The sequence below is a fragment of the Oncorhynchus gorbuscha genome, linkage group LG09, assembly GCF_021184085.1.
Source record: "Oncorhynchus gorbuscha isolate QuinsamMale2020 ecotype Even-year linkage group LG09, OgorEven_v1.0, whole genome shotgun sequence".
Taxonomy (NCBI): domain Eukaryota; kingdom Metazoa; phylum Chordata; class Actinopteri; order Salmoniformes; family Salmonidae; genus Oncorhynchus; species Oncorhynchus gorbuscha.
The window spans coordinates 91779-118349 of NC_060181.1; the positions used below are offsets into that span (position 1 = coordinate 91779).

The window sequence follows — 26571 nt, forward strand, 5'->3', positions numbered from 1 at the left end:
TGGGTGAGGCGGGTTGCAGGAGAGAATGTTGAAGTTGGGGATAAGAAAAATATTGTAAAAAATATGTGCGAAGAAAAAAGATAAGGTATATATACACTGGACACGACAAGACGAAGACAAAAGACGCCTGACTGCTATGCCATCTTGGATCCGATTAGTCTGCATTGCCTATTTCTTACAATAATCTTTGCCTGCCTTGCCTGTTTCTGAGAATGTTCTATGTCTGCCTGTTTCTGAGAAAGTTCTACAGTTGAAGTCCAAAGTTTACATACACTTAGGTTGGAGTCATTTTTCAACCACTCTAAGTTGGTTAGGACATCTACTTTGAGCATGCCACAAGTAATTTGTCTAACAATTGTTTACAGACAGATTATTTCACTTATAATTCACTGTATTACAATTCCAGTGGGTCAGGAGTTTACATACACTAAGTTGACTATGCCTTTAAACAGCTTGGAAAATTCCAGAAAATAATGTCATTGCTTTAGAAGCTTATCTTAGGCTAATTGACATATGAGTCATATTAGTCAATTGGAGGTGTACCTGTGGATGTATTTCAAAGCCTACCTTCAAACTCAGTGCCTCTTTCCTTGACATCATGGGAAAAGCAAAAGAAATCGGCCAAAAATCAACCAAAAATTGTAGACCTCCACAAGTCTGGTTCAACCCTGGGAGCAATTCCAAATGCCTGAAGGTACCACATTCATCTGTACAACCAATAGTGTGCAACAATAAACACCATGGGACCACACAGCCATCATACCGCTCAGGAAGGAGACTTGCACTTGGGTCAACCAAGTGCACTTCACAAAATAGATAGCAGCATGAGAAAGGAAAATGATGTGGATATATTGAAGTAACATCTCAAGACATTAGTCAGGAAGTTAAAGAATGTGTCTTCCAAATGGACAATGACCCAAAGCATACTTCCAAAGTTTTGTCAAAATGGCTTAAGGACAAAAAAAGTCAAGGTATTGGAGTGGCCATCACAAAGCCCTGACCTCAATCCTATAGACAATTTGCAAGCAGAACTGAAAAAGCATGTGAGAACAAGGAGGCCTACAAACCTGATTCAGTTTCACCAGCTCTGTGAGGAGGAAGGGGCCAAAATTCACCTAACTTATTATTTTGGGAAGCTTGTGGAAGGCGACCTGACATGTTTGACCCAAGTTAAACAATTTAAAGGCAATGCAACCAAATACTAATTGACTGTATATAAACTTCTGACCCACTGGAAATGTGATGAAATAAATGAAAGCTGAAATAAATCAAGTAAATCAAAGTGGCTTGGGGTAGAAGCTGTTAAGGAGCCTTTTTTGGTCCTAGGTCCCCTCTTCACAATTTTCTTGGTGTGTTTGGACCATGATAGGTTTTTGTGGAAACCAAGGAACTTGAAACTCTTGACCCGCTCCACTTCAGCTCCTTCAATGTTAATAAGGGCCTGTTCGGCCCTCCTTTTCCTATAGTCCATGATCATATCTTTTGTCTTTCTCACATTGAGGGTGAGGATGTTTTCCTAGCACCACACTGCCAGGTCTCTGATCTCCTCCCTATAAGCTCCCTAAAGACATGTTCTATGTCTGCCTGTTTATGAGAATGTTCTGTGTCTGCCTGTTTCTGATAATGTTCTATGCCTGCCTGTTTCTGAGAATATTCTATGCCTGCCTGTTTCTGATAATGTTCTATGCCTGCTTATTTCTGAGAATGTGCTATGTTCATGGTCACCCATTTTCTCTGCCCTCTGTTCTGTTTTTCATGCCTCCGATCATTCATCCTGTTGTGTGTCTTCAGTGAGGGCCAGTTGGAGGTGGGGATTTTGGCTGAGGTGGCTGAGGAAGTAGTGGGAGGAGCAGAAGGAGCCCGAGTGGGGGCAGAGGGGGGCGGAAGTGGGGCGGAGAGCGGGGAGGGGGCAGTGTCAGGGGAAGAGGAGGAGGAAGAAGACACAGCAGAGACCAAGTAAGTCTGAAATCTAACCAGTGACAACCTGTCACTAACCCTAAACCCTGACACTGCTCCTGTTCCACTTATACTTGTAACCTGTGACCTTTGACCGTTGTCAGTGTCATAGTCCCCTGTAGCTGAATCTGCAATCTCCCTCCTCTCCTATTTTCTCTTTCCCATCTCCACTTGTCCTCTTTCCATTCCTTCCCTGTATCTTTGCTCTGTCCCATCTACATAACATACTGCCCTGAGCTACCTTGCCCTGCCATGGCTGATGTTGCTGACTGACAGTAAGTTTACGTCCAAAATGATAAACAGGCCAGTGGCGGCGGCTCCCATCCAGAGGAGCTCCAGTGTGGGAGGGGAGATGTGCTCTCTGAACAGGAATGATGACGATGATGACGACAAGAAGAGGCGCTCAAGCTTCGGTGCTAAAATAATGGGGATGGTCGGCCTCGGGAAGAAAAGCCAGAGCGCCACGCAGATCAATGATGAGGGTAAGTCCACACAGTTTACCTCACCTTATAACCCTAACCCTGAGGGTGAGTCCAGGCTGTTTACCTCAACTTATAACTCTAACCCTGAGGGTGAGTCCAGGCTGTTTTACCTCAACTTCTAACCCTGAGACTGAGCCCAGAATGTTTTACCTCATCTGCTGATGCTACAGGGAGAGACAAGGAGAGGAATGATGCTACAGGGAGAGGGTTGATGCTACAGGGAGAGACAGGGAGAGGGTTAATGCTACAGGGAGAGACAGGGAGAGGATTGATGCTACAGGGAGAGACAAGGAGAGGATTGATGCTACAGGGAGAGACAAGGAGAGGGTTGATGCTACAGGGAGAGACAAGGAGAGGGTTGATGCTACAGGAAGAGACAGGGAGAGGGTTGATGCTACAGGGAGAGACAAGGAGAGGGTTGATGCTACAGGGAGAGACAAGGAGAGGGTTGATGCTACAGGGAGAGACAGGGAGAGGGTTGATGCTACAGGGAGAGATGGTGAGAGAGTTGATGCTACAGGGAGAGACAGGGACAAGTTTGATGCTACAGAGAAAGTGTTGATGCTACAGGGAGAGATAGGGATAGGTTTTATGCTACAAGGAGAGGGTTGAGGCAACAGGGAGAAAAGGGGAGATGGTTGATGCTACAGGGAGAGGGTTGATGCTTCAGAGAGAGACTGGGTCATCAAATAAATGAAACATTTGGAATACAGACTGTTGTCCTACAATAAACATATAGAGGAGATGGACCCTCCGGTTGCCCTCTAGTTTACAGTGAGCTGGCAGTCCCATCCACCAAACTACCAGGTGTGAAATAGGGAAGAGACTGGCTAAAAACTAATGAGGAAATGATCTCAACAGAGAAAAATGTCCTCCTGTGTGCTACCTATATCCCCACCAATAGAATTCCCATACTTTCATGACGACAGATTCTCAATCCTGGAGGGGAAATCAACCATTGCCAGGCCCAGGGACATGTACTAGTCTGTGGCGACCTAAATGCCAGAACTGGACAAGAACCTGACAATCTCAGCACACATGGGGACAAACAGTTACTGTCGTGGAAAATCGGTTCAAATATGACGCTTACAAGAACTGGTGATTTCAATAATAGACTTTTAATACAACGTATTGCAAGCCGGAGTGGTCCGCGGAACACACACCCTTTTTCAGAGCACTCGCTCTGATTTATATACATTCAACATATGAGTCCATCCCACATGCAAATGAAGTTACATCCCAATCCGTGCATCCTGCTTGTTCAGCCCAATAACGCCCATATCTGCTTTCCGTCAGATTATAATGATGACAAGACCCTTGCTAGTAAAAATACTATACATTCCTCTATGCTATAGGCTTGCTTTGTCCCTGCACTTAGCTCAATGTGTGTCTTTATCTCGGATCAACAGACTATGTGTCTCCTCTGTCATTCCTTCAGCATCTCCATGTCCTAAAAATATGTGGGCTATGTCTATAATCCATCAGTTGGTCATTTGGCTGACCACCTCCTTTGTATATCCCTCTGACCTTGGTATGTCCAGCTGTCCTGGCGCCTATGTGTCGCCTTCTCTTCATGTGGTCTGTTTTTAGTGTTCAGCTATTCTATACATATATGGCCTCCTCTGGTCTCCTCTTTTATACAATAGACAATGTATTTTACCATAATGGCAAATGAACTCTAAAAGTGTATGTCTCTCTTGTGTTACAGTATTTATGTTCCTCCATATATGTACATAATTCTCCCATATAACCCTCCTCTGGTGCTTATTAAGCACCAAAAACTAAAAGGACATATATGGAGCATAATACCAACAGTGGATTAACAAAAATAAAGCTTAATAATCACCTAGACCAAACATCTCCAAACAATAACATAGATAGGAGTAAAATATCAAATTAAAAACATTTAAAGAAAACCTAACTAGACCAAACATCTCTAGTATTTCATAAGAGTAAAAGATCTAGTTCGGTATAGAAAAAAAAAGACGTTACATTTTGTTGAAACATGAGCATGTAAGTACAAAGCCTTGCCTGAGCTTATCTCAGTTATGTGAAAAAGAAAAATATATAATAAAGCAATGAATATAATAATAAATTGAATATGAGAAAACACAAGGCCCCCATGCAGTTACAAAATAAAATTGACACAACATCATTCTAAATTTAAGCTTTCAACATGATCTTGCCTCTCAGACACCTCTCCAACAAATGTGATACCAGCAATACCAACCTCTGTTAGAAGATTCAGGACATGGTCCGTAGACACTTGTAACCGGGATATCCCACTGTTACCTACATGTTTTTTAAAATTAACCAAGTATTCAGAAGGCAAAACGAACTTAATTAAAAGAAACCAGATATATTAATTGATATACCTATCAAAAACATTCCACAAAACAGACAAAAACACAAGGCCGTGAGCAAAAGTAGATATATTAAAACCTTACATAGCACCTCTTGTACCATCCTTACGAAAACCATGGCAAGCGTAACCACTTCCAGGGACCACTCCAAAGGGGCAGTCAAGAGGTCCACCAACCGCATTGCATAACTGTCCATTTTCATCAGTATAGTGGCCTGGGCTACCCGGCACAGGATTAACTATCACCGGAGGGTCAGCTCTACTTACAAACATCTGTTTAACCGTTGTCTGGATCACAAGTGATTTCACCCAGGGTAAAACACAACAAAATAAAATACCCAGAGCCAATAACCCCCCGCCCAGCATAATGGCCATCCTAGCAAACATAGCTCCCCATTTTCCCAATGCTAAGTCCAACCAATCCCAAACATGAGAGTCAACCCCAGCATTTGCCTTAACCTCTGCTCGTAAACCTTTAAGTTTAGCCATAGCGATTGCAAAGGATCCATTAGGCGCAGTGTTATTGGGAATAAAGGTGCAACAATCATCCCCGAACATAACAAACTCCACCCTTCTCTGCCAAAAGCCAATTGAGAACCTGTCTATTTTGCCAAGACATTTTACTGGTAGCCTGTACCTGTTCCCCCAACGCCGTTAGAGCCGAGTCAGTATAGTTAATGAATCTCTGTTGGTTATAGTATATGTAATTAATCCACTCTAAGTTCTTATTTGGTGTTATCCACAAAAATATAGATTCAAATCCAGATTTAACTTAATCTCTTGCCTTGAACTCCCGAGGTACCCCTCTAGGCTGTCCAATTGCATCAAGGTATACCTAAGGGTCTTTCTCATACGCCCTCTTAACTCTAGTGTTAACATAGTCATCATGGGGTCATTTAATAATGGTGACCTGTTGAATTGCTCTAACTAAGGTACAAAGACCAGTCCAATCCATCTGGCAGTACATTCAACAGTTTGCTTTTTCCACACATCCAGAAACTATCCGCAATACCTCTGTCCTGATTTTTTTAGCATAATAAGTGTCACGCATAGGTGTAATAGGTGGCAGGGAAGTTAGGCGCAGGAGAGTCAAATAGAGTGTAAATATGGAGTCTTTTAATAAAGTTCCACGAATATGCTCCATAACAATAAATGTACAAACAAACAAAACATGGGTACGAAGACCCGACGCGCACCTATACAAACAATCACACTACACTAACAACAAATCAATCTCTGACAAAGACATGAGGGGAAACAGATGGTTAAATACACAACAGGTAATGAATGGGATTGAAAACAGGTGCGTGGGAAGACAAGACAAAACCAATGGAAAATGAAAAAAGGATCAATGATGGCTAGAAGACCGGTGACGTCGAACGCCGAGCACCACCCGAACAAGGAGAGGCAACGACTTCGGCAGAAGTCGTGACAGTACCCCTCCCCCCTGACGCGCGGCTCCAGCTGCGCGTCGACACCGGCCTCGGGGACGACCCGGAGGGCGAGGTGCAGGGCGATCCGGATGGAGACAGTGGAATTCTGATAACATGGAAGGATCTAACACGTCCTCCACCGGAACCCAGCATCTCTCCTCCGGCCCGTACCCCTCCCAGTCCACGAGGTGCTGAAGGCCCCTTCGCCCGACGTCTCGAATCCAAAATGGATCGAACAGAGTACGCCGGAACCCCCCTCGATGTCTAGAGGAGGCGGAGGAACATCACGCACTTCAGCCTCCTGGAGCGGGCCAGCCACCATCGGCCTGAGGAGAGACACATGGAACGAGGGGTTAATACGGTAATGAGTGGGTAGTTGTAACCTATAACATACCTCGTTCACTCTCCTCAGGACTTTAAACGGCCCCACAAACCGCGGACCCAGCTTCCGGCAGAGCAGGCGAAGGGGCAGGTTTCGGGTCGAGAGCCAGACCCTGTCCTCTGGTGCGAACACTGGGGCCTCACTGCGGCGACGGTCTGCGCCAATTTTCTGGCGCCTTATGGCATGATGAAGGTGGACGTGGGCTGCCTCCCAGGTTTCCTCAGCATGCCGAAACCAATTGTCCACCGCAGGGGCCTCGGTCTGGCTCTGATGCCAAGGAGCCAGAACCGGCTGATACCCTAATACACATTGAAAGGGAGTAAGGTTAGTGGAGGAGTGACGTAGCGAGTTCTGAGCCATCTCTGCCCAGGGCACGAACTTCGGCCACTCCCCTGGCCGATCCTGGCAATAAGACCGCAGAAACCTACCCACATCCTGGTTAACTCTCTCCACCTGCCCATTACTCTCGGGGTGAAAACCTGAGGTAAGACTAACCGAGATCCCCAGACGCTCCATGAACGCCTTCCAGACCCTTGATGTGAACTGGGGACCCCGATCAGACACTATATCCTCAGGCACCCCATAGTGCCAGAAAACGTGTGTAAACAGGGCCTCTGCAGTTTGTAAGGCCGTAGGGAGACCGGGCAAAGGGAGGAGACGACAGGACTTTGAAAACCGATCCACAACGACCAGGATCGTGGTGTAACCCTGTGAAGGTGGAAGATCAGTCAAAAAAATCCACCGACAGGTGCGACCATGACCGTTGAGGAACGGGTAGAGGTTGTAGCTTACCTCTGGGCAGGTGTCTAGGAGCCTTGCACTGGGCGCACACCGAACAGGCAGAAACATAAATCCGAAACATCGTTAGCTAAAGTGGGCCAACAGTGCCTTCCCTCAAGACAGCGCATCGTCCGAGCTATCCCAGGATGACCAGAGGAGGGTGACGTGTGAGCCCAATATATCAATCGGTCGCGGACAGCAGACGGAACGTACAGACGACCAGCTGGACACTCAGGGGGAGAAGGCGCTGCACGTGACGCCCGCTCAATGTCCGCGTCCAGCTCCCACACTACCGGCGCCACCAGACACGAAGCTGGGAGTATGGGAGTGGGATCCATGGACCGCTCCTCTGTGTCATACAGCCGAGACAATGCGTCTGCCTTAACGTTCTGGGAGCCTGGTCTGTAAGAAAGAGTAAACACAAAATGAGTGAAAAACATGGCCCACCTTGCCTGGCGAGGATTCAATCTCTTTGCCTGCCGGATGTACTCCAGATTGCGGTGGTCAGTCCAGATGAGAAAAGGGTGTTTAGCCCCCTCAAGCCCCCTTCGGCAGAAGTCATGACAATAAGAGATGGCGCAACCTGAAATATTGTACCACACAACCCTTTTCTATTCGCTATCAACCATTTATCTTTATTTCTACGAACCCCTGCAGTCTCTAGTACCCAAATAGTATCACATTCTACAGTGGTGTTTCCTACATCAATTCCTTCGGTGTTATGGCTGTAAAAACATTCATATGTTCCTTTAACCACACTACTTCCATCTAATTGAAAAAAATCCTGTCTTTTCACTTCATTTGACAGGTTCCTCTCTTCTCTTCCTGTTTTTATCATTTATCTTTATCGTGAGTGCATGCATCATCTTCATATTGTCCTCGGTTGTTCTTACTCTATCATTGTCACTGTTCTTTTGTGGTCCTAATTTCAATGGTTCATTATGGAGACCAGGTAAGAGCTGAAAAGTCAATTGCGGGGAAATCCCCATTTCTTTCATCTTGCAGGATTTCTGTTCTTCCTTGCACGATTTCTCCTTCTGCTGTTGGTAAAGTTTCTCCTCCACTTTCTTCGCCTGTTGTTCCCTCCTCAGGCCGAACTGGGCTTCCATCTGGGAAGGAGTCCATTTCAGGGAAGAGATGTTCCCATTCTTTAGGCGATACCTCAGGGTCCCACTGTAGAGGGCTTCCGTCAACAAGGTCTGCCCCAACAGGTATATCATCAGGAGTAGCAGACATGTTACCCCCGCCCACTTCTGGGCTTTCTGGCCGTACTGGAGGAAACTTTGGTTGTTTGTCTCTTTTCTTTTCAGGCTCTTTTCCCCTGGTGCTTCTTCTGAGTGCGTTAGTTGGCGCACTTGTCGTATCTTGGCTTGTATCTGGTCTGCCATTTTCTTGAACCCTCTCTGGCGCTTTGATTTTTTCCGCTGCTCCTGCTCCCTCCGGGCTCCCGCCTGGTGAATCAGCATCCTCTGTGTCCTCATCTCTGTATGGTTGTATCCTTCTCTCTGTCGGGACTCGGGTGCAGTGGTTTAGATGATACCACGTCTTGCTTCCTTTCACTTGGACGGCCGTGTTTGTAGCTGTTGCCACCTCGTGGGGTCCTTCTCTCCTCGGCTGATCCCACTTCCTTCGGAACACTCGAACGTAGACCAGATCTCTTGGTATCACTGGGAGAGGTCCTTCCGGACCCCTTGGATCATCAGATGTGGAACCTCTCGTCCTGGTTCAGGTTTCTGCCTTATTTCTGTGGGGCATTCAGACTTAGAGACTTATGGCCTCTGTTCTATGATTACACCATACATTCTCTTACTTCCATCACTCATCACACAAACTGACATTCCAGCTGAAACTGGCGAACCCTTCTCCATCTGGTTTCCTAAACATAAGACTTGGAAAACAAAGGACAAAACATAACAGTATTGACAATGTTATGTGTTATGCATGACTGTATTCATGAATACTTAAATCTAAGACCATGACAATTCCCACTCTATCTTCACCTGACTCTATGCCTCCAGGATACTCTTCTGCTGGACTCCACAAAAATGGAAGCCCTAATTAGCTTCCTCGTGCTTTTATCCAGTCTTCCCCTTTCGGCCGCAGGTTCTGAGAGGTGTTCATGTCATTTTTTACTTAGTTCCCCATCTGCTCCATTTCAACTGATAAGCATGTGCATAACCTTAATCAACATAATTTCTTCTTGAAGTAATTCAACACTGAATGGGCTTTCACATCGGGCCTTCAACATGTTGTTTAGAGTACAACTACCCTAACATCTATCCTTTTTCACATGATACATTAACAAATAAAACAAGTAACCCCCAAACTCAACCCAGTATGTCTACAGTGGAACCCATATGTCTCTCTCTCTCTCTCTCTCTCTCTCTCTCTCTCTCTCTCTCTCTCTCTCTCTCTCTCTCTCTCTCTCTTTCTCATGGTGCTTTCAAGCTCACCCATTATTCAGCTGGACCTGAGAATTATGCACCCACCAAAGAAAGACATTACGATCTTTACCATTGCAGGTGCTGTAAGAAGTATATCCCCAGCCTGGTGTATCTTGATGTACACTCAGTCTCCAGATTTCAGCCCATGCCCTTCCATCTGGCCTCTTATGTGCTGTTTTTTCCTGGGGACATACACTAACACATGGGTTATTTCCTGACAACAGACTTCCTTCTTATAGCAAGATCACTAAATCTTAATTTTTAAATAACAGCCCTATGTAAACATTCTGTTTCAAATACCTGGCCTCCTGCCACAAAAAATATTCATAATGATAGCTAAATTATGGTCCCTACAGCAACTGCTGTAAGAATAACATGTAATCAATCAAGTATCTTCCAGTTGGAAGAATATACCATCCTAACAAAACTAAGTCCTAAGCTTCTTAAACTTTTGCTCTAGTGTTCAAAATGCCACTACTTATTACTTTTACCATACTCTAGGTATGTGTAATGTTCTATTTACTTTTAGAATTGTCCCTATATTTTATATCCCTATATCTTTACAAGACCAACTGTCCTTCCTTTTCTGTGAATTATCTTGCCTATTAATATACATTGTTTCTAGAAATAACACCCCTCCGCTAACATAACCTTCATGTATGAGCCCCCAATGTAGTTAGTTTTTCTAACCCATAACACATAAGTCACTACTCCTAATTTCCTTCCATAGTTTGATACATACTTAAACATTGTCAAATCATTTTTCGTCAATTTATATCAGTCCCTCCTCAGGAACAATATACACACTTATTTTCCTCAAAACAAAAATAAATTGACCAAACAAGAGAAATAGTAAAGTAAATTATAATAACTGCATATTTGCAATAAATTACCACTATTTGTAATGTAATTAAACCTGAGGAAAACGTTCATCCGTTTCATTCTACGCCCATATTGGTCTCTTTCTTCTTCATCCTTGGGTGAAGACTATACCTTTTATTCAATTACTTCAATTAATTAATTAATTAATTATTCAATTAATTGCGAAAGTATTCGGCCCCCTTGAACTTTGCGACCTTTTCCCACATTTCAGGCTTTAAACATAAAGATATAAAACTGTATTTTTTTGTGAAGAATCAACAACACGTGGGACACAATCAGGAAGTGGAACGACATTTATTGGATATTTCAAACTTTTTTAACAAATCAAAAACTGAAAGATTGTGCATGCAAAATTATTAAAAAGTTTGAAATATCCAATAAATGTCGTTCCACTTCATGATTGCGTCCCACTTGTTGTTGATTCTTCACAAAAAAAATACAGTTTTATATATTCATGTTTGAAGCCTGAAATGTGGCAAAAGGTCGCAAAGTTCAAGTAACCTGTCCCTTCAGCCCTTCTACTAATTTGATTGAAGCGGTATTACAAGATTTTTCTAACTACTTAACCATATAAGCAGGCAGCTATAGCCCTGCGCACGAACATGCCGAATCACACACTCAACACCAGCGAAGTTCACAGCCCCCGCTTACTTACTCACAAGACATACATGCACAATCTGTTAGCTTGTTAGCACAGGCCTGCTAACCGTCTGTATCGCAGTGGCCCATATGTACTTTCTATCTCTTCCCGATTTTTTAAATTTCTTTATACCTTCCGTAAACCTGCCTCACGCAATGTGATACGGAATTGCTATTATTTTTAATTTTTAGAACACACTCAAGAACCTTCAGAAGCGAATCAGCTAACTAGCTACAAGCTACTTAGTCACTGTTTAAAAAAAAACCTGGATAACACCCGCCAGTCCAGCCCCCCTGCCTCATCCACCGCTGCCCCTGGACTCTGATCACTTGGCACATAGCTGATGCACGCTGGACTGTCCATTAATCACGGTACTCCATTCTGCTTGTTTGATTTATCTGTCGGCCCCGTTGCCTAGTCAATGCCATTTTACCTGCTGTTGTTATGCTAGCTGATTAGCTGTTGTCTCACCCACTGTTTTAGCTAGCTTTCCCAATTCAACACCTGTGATTACTGTATGCCTCGCTGTATGTCTCTCTCAAATGTCAATATGCCTTGTATACTGTTGCTCAGGTTAGTTATCTTTGTTTTAGTTCACAGTGGAGCCCCTAGTCCCACTCCTCATACCCCTGATACCTCCTTTGTCCCACCTCCCACATATGCGGTGACCTCACCCATTACAACCAGCATGCCCAGAGATAAAACCTCTCTCATCATCACCCAGTGCCTGGGCTTACCTCCGCCGTACCCGCACCCCACCATACCCCTGCGCATTATGCGCATTATGCGCATTACCTAGCAGGGTCTTGTAGATGACATGGAGCCAGTGGGTTTGGCGACGAGTATGAAGCGAGGGCCAGCCAACGAGAGCGTACAGGTCGCAATGGTGGGTAGTATATGGGGCTTTGGTGACAAAACGGATTGCACTGTGATAGACGGCATCCAATTTGTTGAGTAGGGTATTGGAGGCTATTTTGTAAATGACATCGCCAAAGTCGAGGATTGGTAGGATGGTCAGTTTTACAAGGGTATGTTTGGCAGCATGAGTGAAGGATGCTTTGTTGCGAAATAGGAAGCCAATTCTAGATTTAACTTTGGATTGGAGATGTTTGATATGGGTCTGGAAGGAGAGTTTACAGTCTAACCAGACACCTAAGTATTTGTAGTTGTCCACGTATTCTAAGTCAGAGCCGTCCAGAGTAGTGATGTTGGACAGGCGGGTAGGTGGAGGTAGCGATCGGTTGAAGAGCATGCATTTAGTTTTACTTGTATTTAAGAGCAATTGGAGGCCACGGAAGGAGAGTTGTATGGCATTGAAGCTTGCCTGGAGGGTTGTTAACACAGTGTCCAAAGAAGGGCCGGAAGTATACAGAATGGTGTCGTCTGCGTAGAGGTGGATCAGGGACTCACCAGCAGCAAGAGCGACCTCATTGATGTATACAGAGAAGAGATTCGTTCCAAGAATTGAACCCTGTGGCACAGTTACAGTTGAAGTCTAAAGTTTACATACACTTAGGTTGGAGTTGTTAAAACTCGCTATTCAACCACTCCACAAATGTCTTGTTTAACAAACTAGTTTTGGTAAGTCGGTTAGGACATCTACTTTGTTTTTCCAAAAATAGTTTACAGACAGATTATTTCACTTATAATTCACCGTATCACAATTCCAGTGGGTCAGAAATGTACATACACTAAGTTGACTTTGCCATTAAACTACTTTGAAAATTCCAGAAAAGGATATCATGGCTTTAGAAGCTTCTGATAGGCTAATTGACATAATTTGTGTCAATTGGAGGTGTACCTGTGGATGTATTTCAAGGCCTACCTTCAAACTCAGTGCCACTTTGCTTGACATCATGGGAAAATCAAAAGAAATCAGCCCAAACAAATCAGAAAAACATTTGTCGTCTTCCACAAATCTGGTTCATCCTTGGGATAAATTTCCAAATGCTTGAAGGTATCACATTCATCTGTACAAACAATAGTAGGCAAGTATTAACACCATGGGACCACACAGACGTCATACCGATCAGGAAGGAGACGTGTTCTCTCCCAGAACAACAGCAAAGGACCTTGTGGAGATGCTGTAGGAAACAGGTGCAAAAGTATCTATTTTCACAGTAAAACGAGTCCTATATCGACATAACCTGAAAGGCCTCTCAGCAAGGAAGTTTTAATGGCTGTTCCAAAACAGCCATTAAAACACAGACTATGGTTTGCAACTGCACATGGGGACAAAGATCATACTTTTTGGAAACAAAAATAGAACTGTTTGGACATAATGACCATTGTTATGTTTGGATGACAAAGGGGGAAGCTTGCAAGCCAAAGAACACCATCCCAACCCTGAAACACGGGGGTGGCAGCATCATGTTGTGGGGGTGCTTTGCTGCAGGAGGGACTGCACTTCACAAATATATGGCACCATGAGGATGGAAATGTGGATATTTTGAAGCAACATCAAGACATCAGTCAGGAAGTTAAAGCTTGGTCATAAATGGGTCTTCCAAATGTACAATGACCCCAAGAATACTCCCAAAGTTTTGGCAAAATGGCTTAAAGACAACAAAGTCAAGGTATTGGAGTGGCCTGACCTCAATCCCATAGAAAATTTGTGGGCAGAACTGAAAAAGCGTCTGTGAGCAAGGAGGCCTCAAAAACCGACTCAGTTACACCAGCTCTGTCAGGAGGAATGGGCCAAAATTGACCCAACTTATTGTGGGAAGCTTGTTGAAGGCTACCCAAAACGTTTGACCCAAGTTAAACAATTTAAAGGCAATGCAACCAAATACAAATTGAGTGTATGTAAACTTCTGACCCTCTGTGAATGTGATGAAAGAAATAAAAGCTGAAATAAATCATTCTCTCTACTGTTATTATGACATTTCACATTCTTAAAATAAAGTGGTAATCCTAACTGACCTAAGACAGGGCATCTTTACTAGATTTAAATGTCAGGAATTGTAAAAGAAAACTGAGTTTAAATGTATTTGGCAAAGGTATACGTAAACTTCCGACTTCAACTGTATCTATCCAAAACAGAGATGAGTGGATAAACCACTTTTCCAATCTTTTTCACTATATAACAAAGAGCAAAACAGCAAGAACCTGATCAATTACAAATCTTAGAATCAGCTATTAAAGACGACCAGAAACCACTGGATTCTCCAATCACATTGAATGAACTACAGGACAAAATACTAACCCTCCAAGTCAAAAAGGCCTGTGGGGTTGATGGTATCCTACATGAATTCATAAAATATACAGACCAAAAATTCCAATTGGCTATTCTTAAACTCTTTAACATCATCCTTAGCTATGGCATCTTCATCAATATTTCGAACCAAGGTCTGATCACCCCAATCCACAAAAGTGGAGACAGAGTTGTCCCCAATAACTACCATGGGATATGCGTCAACAGCAACCTTGGGAAAATCTTCTGCATTATCATTAACAGCAGACTTGTATAGTTCCTCAGTGAAAACAATGGACTGAGCAAATGTAAAATGTGCTTTTTACCAAATTACCATACAACAGATCACAGGGGTGGCAGGTAGTCTAGTGGTTAGAGCATTGGACTAGTAACCGAAAGGTTGCAAGATTGAATCCCTGAGCTGACAAGGTAAAAATCTGTCATTCTGCCCCTGAACAGGGCAGTAAACCCACTGTTCCTAGGCTGTCATTGAAAATAAGAATGTGTCTTGCCTAGCTAAATAGAGGTAAAATAAATATTCACCCTTCGCACTCTAATTGACAAAGTCTCTTATGCTTTTGACTCAATTTGGCATGAGGTTCTGCTATACAATTGATGGAAAGTGGTGATGGGGGGAAAACATACGACATTCTAAAATCCATGTACCCAAACAACAAGTGTGCATTTACAATTGGCAAAAAACACAAATTTCTTTCCACAGGGCTGTGGGGTGAGACAGGGAAGTAGTTTAAGCCCCACTCTCTTCAACATATATAACAGTGGATTGGCGAGGACACTAGAACAGTCTGGAGCATCCGGCCTCCCGCTACTAGAATCTGAAGTCAAATTTCTACTGTTTGCTGATGATCTGTTGCTTCTGTTCCAAACCAAGATGGGCAGCAGCATTTAGATCTTCTGCACAGAGACGGTCAGACCTGGGTCCTGACAGTAAATCTCAGCAAGACAAAAATTATGGTATTCCAAAAAAGGTCCAGTTGCCAGGACCATGAATACAAATTCCATCTAGACACCGTTCCACTAGAGAACACAAAAGGTGCATACCTTGGCCTAAACATCAGCTCCACAGGTAACTTCCACAAACCTGTGAATGATCTGAGAGACACAGCAAGAAGGGCACCTGAGTGGTGCAAGAGGCCTCACTACAGTCCCTGGATCGAATCCAGGCTGTATCACATCTGGCCATGATTGGGAGTCCAATAAGACAGCGCTCAATTGGCCCAGTGTCATCCAGGTTTGGCCGGCACAGGCCGTCATTGTAAATAAGAATAAGTTCTTAACTGACTTTCCAGGTTAAATAAAGGTAAAAAAATATATTCACTAACGTTTTTAAAAGTTTGGGGTCACATAGAAATGTCCTTGTTTTTGAAAGAAAAGCACATTTTTTTGTCCATTAAAATAACATAAAACAGATCAGAAATACAGTGTCGACATTGTTAATGTTGTAAATGATTATTGTACTTGGAAACGGCAGACTTTATTTATGGAATATTTACATCGGCGTACAGATGCACATTATCAGCAACCCTCACTCCTGTGTTCCAATGGCATGTTGTGTTAACTAATCCAAGTTTATAATTTTAAAAGGCTAATTGACCATTAGAAAACCCTTTGCAATTATGGTAGCACAGCTGAACAATGTTTCTGATTAAAGAAGCAATAAAACTGGCCGTCTTTAAGACTAGTTGAGTCTAGTTAAGACTAGCATTCATGGGTTTGATTACAGGCTCAAAATGACCAGAAACAAAGACATTTCTTCTGAAACTCGTCAGCCTGTTCTTATTCTGTTAAGTGAAGGCTATTCCGTGCTAGAAATTGCAAAGAATCTGAATATCTCGTGCAACGCTGTTTACTATTCCCTTCACAGAACAGCGCAAACAGTCTCTAACCAGAATTGAAAGAGGAGTGGGAGGCCTCGGTGCACAACTGAGCAAGAGGACAAGTACATTAGTGTCTAGTTTGAGAAACAGATGCCTCATAAGTCCTCAACTGGCAGCTTCATTAAATAGTACCCGCAAAACACCAGTCTCAACGTCAACAGTGAAGAGGCGACTCTGGGATGCTGGCCTTCTGGCAGAGTTGCAAAGGAAAAGCCATATCTCAGACGGGCCAATAAAAATAAAAGATTAAGATGGGCAAAAGAACATAAACATTGGACTGTCACAACTTCCGCCGAAGTCGGTCCTTCTCCTTGTTCGGGGGGTGTTCGGTGGTCGACGTCACCGATCTTCCCGCACACCTGTTTACTCTATACGTGTATATTATCCTCTGTTCCTCCCATGTCTGTGTGGTCGTTCGTTACGTGTGTGATGCTACAGGCTGGTTTTGCACCAGGTATTGTTGTAACCCATGGTTATGTTATTTGTACCTAGTTGTGTAATTTTTGCCCTATTGCTTTTTTGCTTGGGCCAGAGTGTTGTGACACAGTTGCGTCCGGCTGTTTTCCTCTGCCTGAACAAAGTGTACCTGTTCACTCATCTCTGCTCTCCTGCTCCTGACTGCCTTCGACCAGTTGCGCACACGCTGACATGGACAGAGGCACTCTGCCTAGAAGGCCAGCGTCTCGGAGTCGCCACATTCGTTCTTGACGTTGAGACTGGTGTTTTGCGGGTGCTATTTAATGAAGCTGCCACTGAAAATTCTTATTTAAGTCTGTTTTGTAAAATACCCTTTGCATAAAAACCCTTAAATATGTCAAAGATAGAACTTCAAAACAACTGTGTTCTTTGATGTTGGTTGCACTGTATATTCATGTAACGATTGTCCTCTTCTTCTGATGAGGAGTAAGAGAGGTCGGAACAATGTGCAGTGTGGTGAGTGTCCATTTTAACATATAAAAATGAACACTACAAAAATACAAATAACAACGTGAATGAACAAACTAAAATCGAAACAGTCCCGTATGGTACAAACACAGACACAGAAACAATCACCCACCACTCAAAAGTGAAACCAGTCTACCTAAGTATGGTTCTCAATCAGGGACAACGATTGACAGCTACCTCTGATTGAGAACCATACCAGGCCAAACACCGAAATCCCAAAACATAGAACAAGGAACATAGACAACCCACCCAACTCACACCCTGACCATACTAAAACAAAGACATAACAACAGAACTAAGGTCATAACGTGACAATTCAACATAAATTATCTCACAAATGTAATAATACCTAAGGCTTACTTTTAAATGTCCCGTACCTCAGGTTCTGTTAATGATGACCTCAGTAGCAAAGTAAATATCCATTCATAAATTCATAATGCAGTAACCACGTGTTCCACACAGGAATACAAATGATAAGGATTCCCTGTTTCACCAACAACTGAACACATATCCCAACTCAACACGGAGTAAATCACAATAAAAACAAATGAAATATCATTTGGAAAAAGTTGTATTCAGTCTGTTAGTCAGTCAATCCAATCTGCCAACAGATCTCCAGCGGACAGAGAACTGCAGGTACCAACGGAGATTTGTTAGATGTCCAACAATAGACATTTTTGGATCCAATCTTTTCTAATCTTACAACACGGCTAAAATGCACACTGTTAAATGGAACAGAACGGTCTAAATGAGCTGTGGAACTGAGGGTTTGATTTCCTCATTTGCACCACCTGTCACCATCTGATGCTATTTAACAGGGAGTTAAAGGCGAAGCAAAGTGTCAGGAGGAGAACCACAGACAGTTCAGACAAATTCAGGGCCATCAGAAGGGAGACGGATAATGATGACGCTAAAGTGAAAGATTTGATGCTACAGGGAGAGGGTTGCTGATCTCTCTTGACACGTTCTGGAACCTCAAATCAATATGTTACACTGCAGTTAGATGTTACCGCTCAAGGCTAACACGTCCCCATCTGTCTCTTTCTCCGTGTAACATTATAGTTAAATGTTACTTCTCAAGGCTAACACGTCCCCATCTGTCTCTTTCTCCATGTAACATTATAGTTAGATGTTACCTCAAGGCTAACATGTCCCCTGTCTGTCTCTCTCTCTCAGAGGAGGAAGGGAAGAAGAAGATCATTCGTCTGCCAGTCCAGAGGAGTGTTGAGACGGGATTGGCCATCGAGTTCAAGAGCAGATTGACACGGCAGGTTAGCCGAGAGTCTTCCGACCCTGACGCCGAGGCCAAGCCGGGAAAGTAAGCATCCCTCTCAAAATCCTATCCTCATTTTCCTTCTTCCCCCTCCAGGATACACTATAAAGAGGAAGAATCTGAATTATTTATAGTGCACTGGAAATCTCCAAATATTAACATAGTAGTTTGTGAATAAAGTACAACATCAATGGATTTCCTAGACCAAACAGTGATAATATAAAGTCCCATTTCAGTGGGTTGTTATTATGAATACACTACTTGAGCGTTATAGGATAGTGCAGCAGTGTTGTGAGTAACACATTACAAAGTCACACAGAGTACTCAGAATATTTTTTTGTGGTAATGAGCAGGGTAGTTTCTCAATTTAAGTAATCTGTTAATAACATTTCAGGAGAATCCCCTGCTGATTATAGACCCGTAAATGTAATAAATTGTGACAATAAAATAATAACAAATCGTATAAGCAATATAAAAACAGGGTTAATTAAAAAGAAACTTACAAACAAATACAAGAACATGTTTCAGTTTATGCAATAATGGCTGTTGATGCCGAAAAGGCTTTTGACCTTCTTGAATGTCCTTTTCTATTTAAGACTTTGGAAGATTTAAACTTTCTAGCTGAAACAATACATTTAATAAAAATATTTGATAAAATATACACTAATAACACATTATCTGATTAAATTGTTTTTGAAAGGATCACAAGACAGGGATGTCCTCTCTCCCCTTTTCTGTTTGCACTGGCAATTTAAACACTTGCAGAAAGAATTAGGCAGGACCCAAACGTAAAAGGTATCAGTATTGGTAAAGATGAATTTGAACTAAACTTATTTGCAGATTATCTCCTGATATACCTGACAAATATTGAAAACTCAATGCCCCCTTCGCTAAAAGAAAATAATCTGAAAACTCAAATTTCAGGTTAATAAATTTCAACATATGAAAAAAAATAAAAAGAGTAACTCTCTATGATCTACAGAAATCCTTTAAATGGACCAAAAAAAACATATGAAATACTTAGGATGCTTAATGAGTGACAACAAACAACAAATATACTACTTTGTTCCATTACTCAAACAATATTACATTTACATTTTAGTCATTCAACAGAAACTCTTATCCAGAGCGACTTACATCAAACTGTTTTAGAAACTGTCAGACAGGATCTGGTAGTGCTCCATCCCAGCAACATCAAACTGTTTTAGAAACTGACAGACCGGGTCTGGTAGTGCTCCAGTCCCAGCAACATCAAACTGCTTTTGAGACTGACAGTCAAGGTCTTGTAGTGCTCCAGTCCCAGCAACATTAAAATGTTTTAGAGACTGACAGGCAGGGTCTGGTAGTGCTGCTGTCCCAGCTACATCAAACTGTTTTAGAGACTGACAGACAGGGTCTGGCAGTCCTCCAGTCCCAGCTACATCAAACTGTTTTAGAGACTGACAGACAGGGTCTGGCAGTCCTCCAGTCCCAGCAACATCAAACTGTTTTAGAGACAACAGACAGGGTCTTGTAGTGCCCCAGTCCCAGTAACATCAAACTGTTTTAGAGACAACAGACAGGGTCTGGTAGTGCTGTGGTCCCAGCTACATCAAACTGTTTTAGAGACAACAGACAGGGTCTTGTAGTGCCCCAGTCCCAGCAACATCAAACTGTTTTAGAGACTGACAGACAGGGTCTTGTAGTGCCCCAGTCCCAGCAACATCAAACTGTTTTAGAGACTGAATGACCTCATTGCTGAGCGCAAAGTTGATTTCATGTTTCTCACTGAAACATGGCAGTCTTCAGACTGTAGTGCCACTCGTATTGAAGCCCCCCTCCAGAATACAGCTTTTCATACTCTTTCCATACTCGATCATGGGGGACAGACTCTATTTTTACTAATGCTCTCAGCTGTAAGGACATTTTGTTTGGTGTCATTGGGTCTTTTGCTTTTGAGCATCATGCTATACTGTTTAAATGTCAGCCACCAGATGATGTAGTGCCTGCGAGAAGATCAATGGTACAATCATAAGGATGGTGCGGGGGAAGATAAGTAGCACGTGCCTTGCTAAACACTTCCAGGAGGTAATCGTATTCTGTGGGGAAAACCGAGACATCCACAGTCTTGCTAACCTCCTTAGGAAAACGACTAGGGGAAGGCTGTGCTGCTTGAAGGCAGTGGGAATGGCAAAATGGGCTCCAACCCAGGATGGAGCTTGTGGTCCAGTCAATTACAGTACTGTGCTTTTGGAGCCAGGAAAATCCCAAAACAACCAGAACATAGGGAGATAAAGTGAGGAGAAACTGTATTGTCTCACTGTGGTTACCAGAAACCCGTAATTGAACGGGCACAGTACTATGGGTGACTTCCCCTATAGAGCGGCCTTTCAGTGCCCTTGCATCCATGGGCACAGAGAGGCTGAGTGGGAATACCAAGCTCCGAAGCTATCGTGGCATCCATAAGACATTCATCAGCCCCAGAGTCAATGAGCACTCGGAGAGACTTAGATTGGTCTCCCCACAGAACAAGAGCAAAAAGGGGTGTGCAGGTGATGGGAATTTGGGAGCTCCCAGTCTGACTCACCATAGTACTGGTACCCACTAGAGACAAGGTTTTCCTAATAGGGCAGGTAGCTATAAAATCATTTACAACATGAATAATGTCTACACTGTATTTCTGATTAATTTGATGTTATTTTACTGGACAAAAAAATGTGCTTTCTTTAAAAAACAAGGACATTTCTAAGGTGACCCCAAACTTTTGAATGGTAGTGTTTTTATATATTAGTATTATAATCACAACCAACCCTAACGATCCCATCAGCATGTTACCTGCAGAGAACATATATATTCATATTCAGAACAGAAGACACTAATCAGTGTGTTTTGTCTCTACATGTCCTCCTCTTCCATGATGTCAATAACCAGTGTGTTTTGTCTTTCCATAGCCTAATCTTCCCTGGTGTCAATAACCAGTGTGTTTTGTCTGTCCATAGCACAATCTTCCCTGATGTCAATAACTAGTCTGTTTTGTCTTTCCATAGTCTTATCTTCCCCGGTGTCCGTATCACATCTGACATCCACTTCACTGAGTTCCTGGAAGGGTTGGGCCCCGCACAGCTAGCCGGTAGACAGACACTTGCCACGCCACCAATGGGTAAGCACCATGACTATGTTTATTATTCAGAGTTAGAGACAGCAGGTGTGGTAGAGAGAGAGAGAGAGAGAGAGAGAGAGAGAGAGAGAGAGAGAGAGAGAGAGAGAGAGAGAGAGAGAGAGAGAGAGAGAGAGGGAGAGAGAGAGAGAGAGAGTCGAAAACAGCTGGTCCGGGACAAGGTAGCACATCCGGTGAACAGGTCAGGGTTCCATAACTACAGGTCGAACAGTTGAAACTGGAGCAGCAGCACGACCAAGTGGACTGGGGACAGCAAGGAGTCATCAGGCCAGGTAGTCCTCAGTCATGGTTCCAGGGCTCAGGTCCTCTGGGAGGGAGAGAGAGAATTAGAGAGAGCATACTTAAATTCACACAGGACACCGGATAAGACAGGAGAAATACTTGAGACATAACAGACTGACCCTAGCCCCCTGTCACAAACTATTGCAGCATAAATCTAAATAATATATATGTTTTCTGTAGGTGACATCCAGATAGGGATGGTGTACAGGAAAGAACGTCTGGATGTGGAGGTTATCAGGGCCAGAGGACTTGTGGGTAAACAAGGCAACAAGCAGCTGCCAGGTGAGCATGATATATTACTGGTATTATATATGTTATCATGTTATCATTATAGCACAATGTCCCCAGGGAAGGGCATTTAAGTCCAGAAAGCACATTGTCACTTTTATTCAGCAAAAAATGTGATTGAAATGTACTTATTGCCCTCTCTGCTTGTTTCTCAAGCCCCCTATGTGAAAGTATATCTGATGGACAACGGGAAATGCATAGTCAAAAAGAAAACCAGACTGGCTAAAAAAACATTGGATCCCCTCTACCAGCAGCAACTTCAGTTTGAGGAGAGTCCAGAGGGGAAGGTTTTACAGGTAACTCGTGAAATGCACTCTATTTGACATTTTCAATTGTCCTTTATAGGTCTATTTGAGTCTATTATGAGTAGTTTGAGTAACACATAATCAGTGTTTTCTCTTCTCCAGATTATCCTGTCGGGAGAATATGGTTAGTGTTACTTTTAGGGTTAGGGTAGGTTGAAGATTCCCAGGTTAGGACAAGCTAATAATTCCATGAGGAAGCTTTAGAAAGTCAACCTGCATCATGGGACCAGGGCCGTTGCTAACTAACATAGCTATTCCCATTGTATTGAAATCATCCTCAGTTATGGGATATTAGAATCCTCTTGTTTTAACCATTGCTCTTCAACCTAGGGGTTAGGGTTAGTACTATTTACGAAGTAGTATGTAATACCTGTGTTCTCTTCTCCAGATAATCGTGTGGGGGGACTATGGACGCATGGACCACAAATCCTTTATGGGAGCTGCTCAGATACTTTTAGATGATTTAGACTTATCCAACATGGTGATTGGTTGGTTCAAACTGTTCCCCCCCACCTCATTGGTGGATCCAACTTTGGCACCTTTAACTAGCAAAGCAGCAGTAGCAGAACAAGCTGCAAATGCAGCAAAATTAAGGGACAGCTAGCATTGTCATAGAAATAAGCAACAGGAGGTAAGTCTGCCAGGCCACACCCTCTTGGGCCAAGCCCTGGTTACCCTGGTAACACTGCATGCTTGATGTTCTGAGCCCATGAAGAGGGAGGGTAGAGTCTGGAGCAGGCCATCTGATCTTACTGCAACAAGGTGCCCTCTGCGGGTGGAACTGTCTTACTGCAACATGGGTCAGGAAACCCTAACGCTAACCCCCCTGGGTCTACACCCCTCCTAGGGAGGACCAGACAGGCACATGAACCTGTGGCAAGAAAAGGAAAGAAGAAGTGGAATGAATTCAGTGGTACTAGATTTCAGTCTCTGTTAAATCCATGATGAGGAAATAGAACAACTAATTCATGAGTTGGATTAGGGTTAGTTGTACAGTTTGTCATGACATGGCCCTTTCTGGGTGTAGATTGTGGCTTCCCCCTCTCTCACTGTCTCCTACACCCAGGTTCTGTTATCTCAGGTCGTAAATTCCTGGCGGAGGCTCTCTTCCCTTTTGATGCAGAGAGACCACAGAGTGAACAGTCGATTTCACGTGGCCGAACTCCTAAATCCCCAAAATGGGGAAAATTAAACTATATGTCCTCTTGTGAGAATGTGGGAAGGGTCTGTGGACACTTAAGGGACAGTTATGTTGAGTGTGTTTCATTTGGTGACCTCACGAAGGACACGAAACACATAACTATATCTCTGAATGTGTACATTTTTCAAGTTTTGTGTTTGCATCTAATTCTTGTATGAAATGAATGAGTAAGGATGAAACTCTTTGTGAAATGAAGTTTAAAGTTTAACTAAGTCATTGGCCCGCCCCCGTGAGCACAGACATGATCTGGCGTCATGGAACCGCCTTTTCTATTGTTACGAATAAACCCCCTCCTGAGGAAATCCTCTTCAGACTAAGCAAACCCACAACGTGAGCTGTGATTGTGAATAGTTAATACCATGCATACCACGGTGTAAGCTGATGTAGCACAGGCTTGAGTACCAAGACAAGAAAACCATACCACGTGGAGCATTGGCTACACGGCTGGAAATGGTTCAACTCTGAGATTATCGATCCCCTCAGAATAAGATAGATAGATACTAGTTACTAGTCTGCAGTTAGAAATTATGTAAACCTGGGACGAGAATACCCAAAACCTCCGAAACATCTATGAGAACATTTCTGAATGGTACTCTGAAGTATCCATTCTAACCAAGAAAGACTGATCTTCAGGAAACAGAAAGAGAGAGAGAGACTCGGATGAACTTTCCAGCAGACAGACCGGATTCCAACAGAGAAGACAACAAAGAACCATCATAAATATGTACTTGCAATTATTATCGACTGAGCGGATGTTCATGTGCGAAGGATGAGCATTTCAATATATAAAATTATAGACTAAAGAATTCATTTGTCTTTCCCTTTGTCCACCAAGCTGTCATATCGGCTTAGCCCACTAGGGAATCTTCCCTATCATTGTTAGTAACCAATATCTACTGTTTGTTTATTTATGCATTTCTGTCATTATTTAGTTAGTAAATAAATTATTAAGCCAATTGGTGTATGGATGATCCATAGTTTAGGCTGGGTTCATGCAGACAACCAACAATTTATGACATTTGGAATGAGACTGACGTGAGGTAAAGAATAATTAATTAATAGAAGACTTTTGATCAGATATTAAAATATCTGAAGAGTTATACTCGGAACAGTATAACTTTGTAATCCGTGGTGCCCCAACTTCCTAGTTAAGTTTATATGATTAGTTTAATCACGTAATAATAATTAGAGAATTTATTTGATAAAATAACAGTCTTCCCCTTTAATAATGCCAAAGACACAACATTATGGTGCCCCCCGTGAGGAATCTAAGATAGAATGAGGCTTTGCTGTTGGATATATCAATTGTGCAAACAGAACTGTGCAGACAGACTGTTGTAAGCAGATGGATAAAGATATTTGTTGCGTATGTGTTTCCATTTGAACAAGCTATTTGGAAGCGCCTCTGGTCGTGTGTCGATAGTGTCAGAGCAGTTTGTCGTAAATTACAGATTTAGTCCGTTAGGCAAAACGGTGCGATTTCTGTCAGTCAATATTCATTTTTAGAGGAAGGGCATAGAGGCAGTAAGGTTAGAAATTAGAGGATAGATCTGTTCAGTGACCGAGCCGAAGTTATCTGTCCACCTACCTCTCTAAGCTAGTGTGGGTAGGCCACAGGCGTATCTGTTTTTATGTACCGTGCGCTCCGGTAATATAGTGCTAGCAAATAGTTTGCCGAATTTGTTAATTTTAGACGTCACTATTAAACCCCCCTTTCCATGTTGAAGGAGACCCTATTTTGTTCTTTGGAAGTGAGATTTCTGTACAAATAGGATTAGCGTAGCACTAGACTCTACAGCTAATAAAGGGAAAACAGCATTTATTTTTCCTTTTGTCACATTGAAATTCCTCCGACCTTGCGTGACAGCAGTCCCGCCTTTGTACTTCCGTAGATTTCAGCTTTCTGCGATCAATGATGGTGAAGAATCTCCAGTACATTTTTTTCAAAAGGAATTAGGAAACATCCAAACGTGGATCACGTTAAGATATCCAGCCAATCGCAATTGACTGGATATCAATGTCTCATTCAATTGAACTAATAAGTAGAATTGCCAGATTTTCCTTTTCAGGTGGAGCTTAAATAATATCCACATTTATTGGGTTTCTAAAATGAGAAAACAAAAATTTTCCACATTAAAATGTCTTAATGCTAGGGGGCAGTATTTTGACGTCCGGATGAAAAGCGTGCCCAAAGTAAACTGCCTGTTACTCAGGCCCAGAAGCTAGGATTTGCATATATTTGGTAGATTTGGATAGAAAACACAAAAGTTTCTAAACTGTTAAAATAATGTGTGAGTATAACAGAACTGATTTGGAAGGCGAAACCCCAGGGGAAAAGAATTGAGGTCATAGGATTTTCCAATGGGTTTCTATGGGAAACCCTATTTATTAGGAACCTGGTTGCAGTTCCTATGGCTTCCACTACATGTCAACAGACTTTAGAAATTGGTCAATGTTTTTCTTTTGGGAAATGAAGAAGTAGTGCTGTTCTTTGTATGTGTCACTCTGAAGGTCCCTAGTCTTTTGTTGCGCATGAACAGGAGCACGCTCCGTGTTATTTTTCTTCTTTGGTATTGGAAACAGATGATCCCTTAGATTTTATCGATTCTTTCCATTTTAGGATACGTGAGGTTGGAACGTTGTTTCAAATGTTTGGACCAAGTTCATA

At 42.8% G+C, this 26571-nt stretch overlaps 2 protein-coding genes across 2 annotated transcripts in view; both read left to right on the plus strand.

Moving 5' to 3' along the window:
* Positions 1-2082, plus strand: part of LOC124043063 (vegetative cell wall protein gp1-like) — an 85869-nt gene extending 83787 nt beyond the window's left edge. The window contains exons 7-8 of the mRNA XM_046361234.1: positions 1792-1956; positions 2061-2082. Coding sequence (XP_046217190.1) covers positions 1792-1956; positions 2061-2082 — 187 coding nt within the window. The remainder of the gene's footprint in view (positions 1-1791; positions 1957-2060) is intronic.
* On the plus strand, positions 1919-24824 carry LOC124043102 (regulating synaptic membrane exocytosis protein 2-like). Its single transcript, XM_046361266.1, has 7 exons — positions 1919-1956; positions 2260-2438; positions 18574-18715; positions 21697-21809; positions 22290-22391; positions 22554-22693; positions 23091-24824. The coding sequence occupies exons 2-7, from the start codon at positions 2309-2311 to the stop codon at positions 23304-23306; spliced, it is 843 nt and encodes a 280-aa protein (XP_046217222.1). The 5' UTR covers positions 1919-1956; positions 2260-2308; the 3' UTR covers positions 23307-24824.
* Positions 24825-26571: the final 1747 nt, after the last annotated feature.

What these genes read in the sequence shown, in the direction of transcription:
- LOC124043102 (XM_046361266.1), top strand. Translation starts at nt 2,309, where the DNA reads ATGTGCTCTCTGAACAGGAATGATGACGATGATGACGACAAGAAGAGG. An exon ending in GCCGAGGCCAAGCCGGGAAA is followed by an intron (nt 18,716 to 21,696) that starts GTAAGCATCCCT and finishes GTCTTTCCATAG; the next exon opens with TCTTATCTTCCCCGGTGTCC. An exon ending in CAGAGGGGAAGGTTTTACAG is followed by an intron (nt 22,694 to 23,090) that starts GTAACTCGTGAA and finishes TCTCTTCTCCAG; the next exon opens with ATAATCGTGTGGGGGGACTA.